The sequence below is a fragment of the Oncorhynchus tshawytscha genome, linkage group LG19, assembly GCF_018296145.1.
Source record: "Oncorhynchus tshawytscha isolate Ot180627B linkage group LG19, Otsh_v2.0, whole genome shotgun sequence".
Lineage (NCBI taxonomy): Eukaryota > Metazoa > Chordata > Actinopteri > Salmoniformes > Salmonidae > Oncorhynchus > Oncorhynchus tshawytscha.
The window spans coordinates 32,645,761-32,654,926 of NC_056447.1; the positions used below are offsets into that span (position 1 = coordinate 32,645,761).

The window sequence follows — 9,166 nt, forward strand, 5'->3', positions numbered from 1 at the left end:
TTACATTTCAGCTCGGGATACATCAGGGATAAGGATGGAATCCAGCCCAAAGAGGTCTAATACACTTAGATCGAGAACCTCTGAAGTGGTCATTCGTTGTAGTTCTGAGGTATCTTCAGTACTTCTGCAACACTTCCAGTTGACTAAAATGTACACTGAGTATACAAAACATTAAGAACACCTGTTCTTTCTATGACAGACTGACCAGGTGAAAGCTACTGTATGATCCCTTATTGATGTCACTTGCTAAATCCACTTCAATCAGTGTAGATGAAGGGAAGGAGACAGGTTAAATGATTTTTAAGCCTTGAGACATGGATTATGTATGTGCGCCATTCACAGGGTGAATGGGCAAGACAAAATATTTAAGCGCCTTTGAACGGGGTATGGTAGTAGGTCCCAGGCACACTGGTTTGTGTCAAGAACTGCAACGCTGCTGGGTTTTTTTCACACTCAACTGTTTCCCGTGTGAATCAATGGTCCACCACCCAAAGGACATCCAGCCAACTTGACACAACTGTGGGAAGCATTGGAGTAAACATGGGCCAGCATCTCTGTGTAATGCTTTGGACACTTTGAACTGTCCATGCCCCGATGATTTGAGGCTGTTCTGAGAGCAAAAGGAGTGGGAGGTGAGATATACACTCAGTGTATATCTAACCTGTACATTGATAACTATATCAGTAACTGCACTGGAATTAATTATTGGTGACATTGATGCAGTCTTTTTACTGATGCAGCCAGGTCACAAGTGTTGAGGAGTAAAACCACACAGTCGCTAATGCCATCACATGGTTACAAGGTACATTCATTGTTTAAGATACATTAAAGGCATGACCTATAAACGCTCTGGCTTTACACTGTAGCACTTAGAGCAACAATAGCAGCCTTTACATACATGTACTTCACTATTACATTGTACAAATCGCCATACACATGCCACGTATGGTAAAGGCATAAGAGGGCGAAAGCTGAGGACAAAGCAGCGGAGTTCACATTCAGTTTCACTTTGCTATCATAAAATACCAAGAATAGGGATTATAGGTATAGAGCATGTCCCACATTTGACAAGGCATCACATTCTAGATTAACCTCAAACAGCCTGCGTCACACACTTTGGCACATGTTCACCATGCCTGCCACAACATCTATCCGACAATATGTTTGTTCTCACATCAATAGAATGCCCCAGCTCTCACAGGTCACTACTATTATATGGCTCATAGGTTAACATTTTCTGCAGCATCAGCTCCATAAAACCATGTCTCTTTCATGGCAGAAAATAAAACAAAAAATACAAACATAAGGATGTAAGGACAACATGTCCACAATGTGAGAATAATGTGAATATAACATATCTACAACATCAGTTACAGACTCTGGAGCACAGCTCTCCCATGGTAAAGAGGTATCATGTCAACACAGTTAGGATAACATATCCACAGCATCCATAGCTGCGGTGCAGTCAGAATCAGCTCTCATATACACAATGCCAGTATAATGTAAAAATAATGTGTCCATAATGTGAGGGTAATGTATCAACATCCAGACAGACAGACTCGGGTCTCTCTGGTTTCAGTCCCTCAACCATCTCTAACGACTCCTCCTTCTTCTGCTCCAGCTCAAAAGTTCTACAGGTCAAGGATGAACAATAAAACATATTAAGGTAGACTCTGCGATATGACGTAGATACAGAAAGTAAACAGCATAGTGAGTCAATTTCCCCAGCAACTAACAGCGTGGAAGCGCGAGGCTCAACTTCTCTGCTGTTTTGTTCCCGTGGCTACCACGTTGCAAAAGTTTGAAGTAAACCCGTGCACATGCGCAGATACTGTGTGTGACTGAAAAGAAGTCATGCATCTTGCTCATCTTAATATCTGCAGTGCTGCTTGTGGCAAAGTCATTTAGCTGAGTCAGCCTGCTAAATGACTTAAAGGTAATCTTATCCAGAGCAACTATCAGTCAAATACATCAAGCGAAGCTGGTTCTGGCATGAATCCAAGTCAGTCACATGATTTGTAAGCTGACAGTATCAGCTGAGTTTCTGATCAATCAGACATTGAACACACAGCATGATGGCACTTCTTTCAAATAGACTTCAGCAAACTACTGCCTTCTGGTTCTGCTCTTCTGTTTATCAAGGGCATGGCAGATACTCTGCTCCCTTACCCCTCGCTTTGTTAGGTTCATTACCTGAGCATTTCCTTGGGTGGGGAGCAACCTTGAAGAGCAGAGCCTAAACGCCAGACCAAATGTGTTACCATTCACATTTTCTGTTCAATTAAATGTGAACTCAACCAAATACATTCATTCTAATGACATAACCAGAACAACTGTCAGTGAAATAGCTGCAGTAAATTAAGGAGATGGAAACAGCAAAAGATATGAGTGTATAAGATCAGTGAGTGAATATCCAGAGAGGGAAATATGTACTGTACCTCCAGCTCCTGCATTACTTCATCCATGAAGTCACTAGAGTTCTGCTTGTAAGACATTGCCATTTTGATTGATTCTTTGAACATCTGGGACACATTTCGAAAGACAGAAAAGGTTTTTCCAAGTTTTAGTTTTACTAAGCAAAGGAATACAGTATAGAGAGTACTGTGTGTCTCTTAAGGACAATGTTGTCCATCCTCACCTTGACTACATTGGTCCTATCAGCAGCTGATACAAAGTACAAAGGAAGTCCCTGCTTCTTGGCAAAGTTAAAATTCCTCTGGGTCACCTACATATCAGCTGCAAACAACGGAGTAAAAATACAAAAAGTAAAAAAATAAAATATTATTAGAATTAGCCTGTGTGGCTGGACTCACCATCTATCTTATTAGCCACCACCACACAGGGTATCTCAGGCCTGTACTCTCTCAGCCCTGTATACCAGCTGGTCAGGTTCTTATAAGTGATCTTCCTCTGCACATCAAACACCTGACAGAGACAAGTACAGTTAATGATACAAGCTATGACATAAGTATGAGCCTTGAAGTAATGTTGTCGTCTTAGCAGCTATTGTGAAGTCTTACCATGATACAGGCGTGAGCCTTATGGTAGTACGAGGGATGCATGCTCTGGAACCTCTCCTGTCCGGCCGTATCCCAGAAGTCTTAGGGGCAGACATAAGCACAAACACAGCTGAAGGCAACCAAACAGATAGCAAGTCAACCAGAAAACATAATGTCAAGATTATGGTTCACAGCAATAACAAATCAGTTTACTATAGCCTTAACAACTCTTCAGTCTAAACCAGACATTTTGATAAGAAAACAATTGATAAACATACCTACTAATACAGCCTTGCTGTCGATGGTGGTGGTGTATTTGTAGAGCGTCAGGGCATAGGTTGACAGCTGCAGGGGATGACTGGAGAACAAGTTAAGGAATAGAATAAACAACTTTGTCAAGCCTCTGTACTGTAGCTACACATTGCTGGTCAAAAGGCCTGTCGGCACACTGGATGATTAACCTGCTACAAGCCAAATCAGTTACTGCATGAACTATTGAGAAGGCATTGGGTTTCTTTCAGTTTAATACTATCAATTTTAGGCAACACCTAACATTACTTAGTTAGATACATCAAGCTAAAAGACTGATGAATTTCTTCTGCGATCATGCAACACTCAAACCCCAATTACACAAATTATAGATGAGAGCGCCAGTGTGAGAAAGGATACTATCCGCCTATCAGAAACCTCTCCATCAACCTGTAAAACAAAGAGGCAGTTGTTAACATCTTCTCCTGGGTCACAAACAGTAAGCAATACTGCTGATATAAAATGTAGTTACCTTTACTGAGAACGTTCAGCATCTTTGAGATGTATTTGCAGTGACAAAATGACAAGAAAAAGATGGCATGCTCCCTATCTAACTTACTTGGATTTTCCCACTGCACTGTCGCCAAGGCAGATTATCTTGACTTCTTCATCGGCATCATATTTATTTTGGTCCAGTTCAGGAATGCCACTGGCGTCGCCTGCCATTCTACCTTTAGAAAGGGGAAATGAGCTGCGTCTCACAGCAGCTTAGCTAGTTAGAGAACGTAAACAAACGTTAGCTAGCTACAGTAAAGTACGTGGCTAGAAGTTAACTAGCAAAAGAAATTCACTTAGTCTGTGATTAACAGCAAGTAACCGCTTAACGTTAGCTAACTAACTAGATATAGCTACACATATTTGCATGCATTCACTTAACATATGATCCAAACCCATTCGAAGTCATGTCTAAATTAACTTATTAGCTAGCTGTCGAAACGGGCATGTTTTCAACCCGACGTTGTTTAGCTATCTACAGTAACGTTAGCCTAGCCAGTGCACAGGCTACTTGTTAGGGTAGCTCACATAACACACAGTCAGGGATATTGCTATGTCCCTGATATAACGCTATATCTAGCAACCTGCTTTAGCGGTCAGTAGTCTAGCAAAATAAGTAGAAAAACGTTATCGTTGGCAAAACGCTAGTTTTCAAAACGATGTAGTTAGCATCTTCATGTTTTTGTAGCAACAGCTTCCTCCGGAGAATGTCTGTTTCTATGCAACGCAGACGCTTAAAAGCCCCCCTTTTTTGTACGAGGCTGTTCCTATTATTGCCTGAAAATGGGTTATATTGGGCTATTTCCAAAGATTGTCCAAATGTTTATTTTTCCATGACAGAAAAAAGTATATTCGTTGAAAATGTATTTATTTAAAACTAGCGTTATTTATCACCACAATTGTACACGTTTGACATGTTATAACATCAAAGTGAGTGAACATAGCCAAGTCATTATGGGTTGAGAAGAATCATGTCAGATCAATGTTATATCAAACCACATCTTTGGTATTGGAACAATAAAATATAATACTAGGTATTTCATAATAATTTTAATACTGAAAGTGGTCATAAACCTTTGGCATAATATCACACTCTGAATCTCGTGTGGTGCAAATTAAAACAGTATTGGGCCAAAGAAAAGTTTTCCCCAAATCATAGCATTCATGCAACATACAAGTAACACCAAATATGAAGGGAGGCCACAGGTGAAGTAGTGTTTGTGTAGTACAAGCCTAATCCTTTCCCCCCACATAAGTATTCATAACGTTCAAGCGTGCGTGATAGCCCATGTGTTTTTCTCAGTTATTCAAATCAAATTGATGTGATAAAACATAGCCTTCATATAAAAAATATACTTTTGTTTTTAATCATCAACAAGGATTAGCTTGGTTAGCAGGTTAGCTTGTCTTCCAGCATCATTGTACTCCATGCAGGATAGGCAATACATAAGAACAATAAGGCACAATTAACTACTTTCTTCACTGCAGAGCATTTTGATACTGCTGAATTTATTGCTGGGAGAAGGGGGTAGGGATGAGGAAAAGGGATGTTGGGAAGGAATGAGGTAAATGGAGGAATGGGAAGGGTTCCTATTCCGCCAAGTCCACTATAAGCGGAGCGATGAACTCAGAATGACGAATTCCGAAAGAGAAGCTTGGAGGTTTGATCCTGGTGAAGGTCACCTAAGAACGGAAGACGGGCAGTTAGTGCATTACCCATGCAACAGAGGGTAGAAACAAACTTTATATAAGATATTTTACTATTTTAATTATTGTATAAGTACACAGTTATAGAAGTGTGATATGGTTATGATAAGGTGTCTTGCCTGTTCAGGGTGGTGAGCTCCAGGGCCTGGTTTCCTGGTGGTGTCTCCAGGCATGCTGTTGCGTCCTGTCATGCTGTAGTGGGGGGGTTTGTGTTTGTAGGTGCAGGGGTCCACCACTCTGTATGTCCCTGGGCCAGGAGTCTGACATACAGATGGAAACACACAGGGAAGAAGTGTGAGAGAAGAAAACAATGAACGACAGGCCTACCTAACTCAATCTGTCCATCATCGATAAAGAAGACAGATGAGATGTCAATTTTTGAAGAGTCTGTGTTTGACATGTCAGATCTACCTTCTGCAGGTCCTCGTGGAAGCTGCCGATCTTGCTGCGTCCTCGAAGGGAGAAGTTAGGGGCGGAGGTTTTGTTGACGGTGGCAGGCCCCAACACAGAGGGCAGCATGTAAGCAGCAGGGCCTGAGAGAGAGGACACAAACAATCACATTTTGTAAATACACCAACATTCTATTCCACAGTCCTATCATATTTTTAGTGTTCATCGAACATGCTCACTGAATATTTGATCGATCACATTTTAAAATTCTACAGCCAACATTCTATTCCATGTCTCTTAAAGCCACAGTCTTGAATTTATTGAAGAGGATGTTACCTGGGGTCTGGTCATTACGGAAGCCTTTGCTCCTGGCAGACAGGGAATAGGCAGGGGCAGAGTAATATGCAGACTTCCCTGACCTCTCAGGGGAGTAGCGTCCTGAAACACCAAACAGACAGTTAGAATTAAGTCTGGAGTCTGTATGTGTGTGTGTAGTTTCTGAGAGACGGTGTGAGTTTTGAGCATGCTGTGTGTGAGTGTGTGTGTGTGTGTACTGGCAAGTGTGTGTGTTTATCCAAAGATACTTAACCTTGCGTGCATACATTTTACATACAGGTGGACCTGAGCTAGAGGCTGCCATTTGAGCCAATGTCTAGCCTTGTTTATCTTCACGCTACATTCCTCTGTGGAGGTGGTCTGTCCTGATAATGGATATGTTGTTGTCCTTCTGATGTAATAGACACCAAAGGTGATCGTTGTTTAATGATGAAGAAATATAAGGCTTCGGCCTTGGTGGCCCTCAGGGTTGATAAGACATCACACCTTAGTTAAGATAGGATTTTACGTTTGTGGGTTTGGAAATATCTTAAAATAGTTATGTCTTACATTCGCCTATTGGCCTTCTCTGTCTAAGCCAACTGGCAGTTAACTTTTTTTTTAAGGCTTTAGAACTTGACAGATGTGTCGTTTGAAAAATCGAGGGTTCCCACTTCTTGAAAAGAAAAGTTGACATTTTATTAAGTAGGATGTAGAAATGATAGAAATGTTATCTGTAAAAGAAACATGTAAATGTACCAGAAAATGTGAAATGACACTGATGTCTGAGGACCAGTTTGTTTTTTGTTACTGAAACATCAATCAATCAAATGTATTTATAAAGCCCTTCTTACATCAGCTGATGTCACAAAGTGCTGTACAGAAACCCAGCCTAAAACACCAAACAGTAAGCAATGCATGATGATCTTCCAGATGTTAAGGAGGTGTTCGTCATATTTTAGATCCACTGTTAGAGTACCACCACATTCTGTCTGACTGGTATCATTAAGGCACCACTGTGCATCCTGACATAAAACACATGCAGATGGAGAAAAAGAGGAAGGGTGTGTGTTACCGACCAGGTCCGGGGGTTTGGAACAGCTGGGGGTCATTGGGGCGGCTGTAGAGGGAGTATGCAGGGGTCCCGTCACGCCCAATCCTGGTGATGTTGGAGGGAACCAAGTACCCTGGCCCGGGGGAGCAGTCTGAGCTGAATTGGCGATGGCGTGTCCCAAAACTGAACGCCGGTGCTTTCAGCTTCCTGGGGTCATGGTAGTTCAGACCTGAAGAAGAAGAGGCAAAGATGATTGCCCATGTGTCTTTTTATACCCCAAAATAAAAAACAATCAACCAACTAAACAAAAGGTTGATAACAAATCAACCAATAAATCAATCAATCACTAAGTTAGTTGTACCTGTCGCTCCAGGCAGGGCATACTTGGGTCCAGGGCTGCTGTAGAGTGCAGCAATGGGGCCTCTGGGCTTGTGAGGCCTCCAGGAGCCAACCCAAACATCAGTGCCTGACATGATTAGTCTGTGGACAAGGACAGATGGAATTAGAGTCAATTTAAACTTGCTGGATGCTCATACCAATAGTGTTTTCATTAAAAACTGCCCTTTTGGGATAGTGGAAAGCAGATTGCCTTAATTTGGGTAATTGCCTAACTTTTTAGAGCTGGTGAGTTAGTGCTGGTGTCTGGAGATCGTTTGTCTGTTTGGTTGGTGTTCCAGACTACTGTGGTGCAATAGTGATGTGCACATCATTTATGTCATAATGGGATATGCTCAGCTGCGCGTTAAAATTTCTTACATTTTTGAGCAAAATCAGTGTGACGACTGTTTAGTTGCTTTACTCAATAAAATAGCCCCGTTTGATCTGTTATATGTTATTTATATTAATAAATAAATTATACTATTTATGGGTCTCCGCTGCCTCGACGTTAATTTATAGACATAACGATTTCCCCATAATTGAGACCTCTCTCTGAAATAAAAGTTTATAACAGCATACTAGTGCTGAAACTATGAACAGATATGAATTCATCATAACGATATAGACCTACCACCATACTGTAGTTAATATAGGACAAGGGCGATAAAACAAAATATCTTCCAAACCTTGACCGTGTGACTGCGCGTCTGGCTGTATTCAAATTGCCCGCTTATGCAAATGACCAGCTGTTGCAAGATAAATATTGATATTAAAAAAATCCCCCTGATCTAAATGGCCAACCTGTATTGTAGTTCGTTGTCTTCTCGGCACTGGTCTTCTCCGCACTGGGTGCTCCCTAGGACCAAACACTTGGGAGCTCTGATTGTTTGACTTTGGTTGTCCTCGTGCTCACTATGACTACGTTACCATGGAGACGCTATTTTGACAGGCAGGTTGGCTTTAAATTCACAATGTGGCAGAAAATAAACCTGTTTGCGATTACCAAAATTGAAGGACAACATTTTTTTTTCTGTAATGCAATGCAGTCAGAACTTGTTCAAAGAGATCAATTCGTTTCTTAGGGTGTGTCTGTGGGTGCGGAGGGTATTTTATTTTTTGAATTGAACCTTTATTTAACTAGGCAAGTCCGTTAAGAACAAAATCGTATGTACAATCACTGCCAAACCCGGACGACGCTGGACCAATTGTGCGTTGTTTTATGGGACTCCCAATCACAACAGGTGCCTGAATTCTCCCCTCCTTTGGGTTCTTCATTGCTGCGACTTGCTTGCCAGTTGAGATTTCTGCCCTTCACTCCGTTGTCAGTGTTGCCTACATTTCACTAATCTTAGTAGCAGAAAGCATTTTTGTCTGCTGTTTTCGGTGTGACTATAAACCAATATGCAGAAACAGTTTGTGATATATTGAAAACCTAAACATAAAATGTGCTATATACACACATACATCTGCCACAATAATCATATTACTTGTATTTTTTAGAAACAAAGTGAATGTGGTG

At 41.3% G+C, this 9,166-nt stretch overlaps 1 protein-coding gene and 1 pseudogene across 1 annotated transcript; both read right to left on the bottom strand.

The window, feature by feature from the left end:
- Window positions 1-321: 321 nt before the first annotated feature.
- On the bottom strand, window positions 322-4,528 carry LOC112218649 (annotated as a pseudogene).
- A 165-nt stretch (window positions 4,529-4,693) lies between these two features.
- LOC112219121 (outer dense fiber protein 3-B-like) lies at window positions 4,694-8,696 on the bottom strand. Its single transcript, XM_024380333.2, has 7 exons — window positions 8,449-8,696; window positions 7,631-7,749; window positions 7,295-7,498; window positions 6,237-6,338; window positions 5,922-6,043; window positions 5,630-5,770; window positions 4,694-5,486 (listed from the first exon to the last, which is right to left on the bottom strand). Exons 2-7 carry the CDS (start codon window positions 7,740-7,742, stop codon window positions 5,394-5,396), a joined length of 774 nt encoding a protein of 257 aa, XP_024236101.1. The 5' UTR covers window positions 7,743-7,749; window positions 8,449-8,696; the 3' UTR covers window positions 4,694-5,393.
- Window positions 8,697-9,166: the final 470 nt, after the last annotated feature.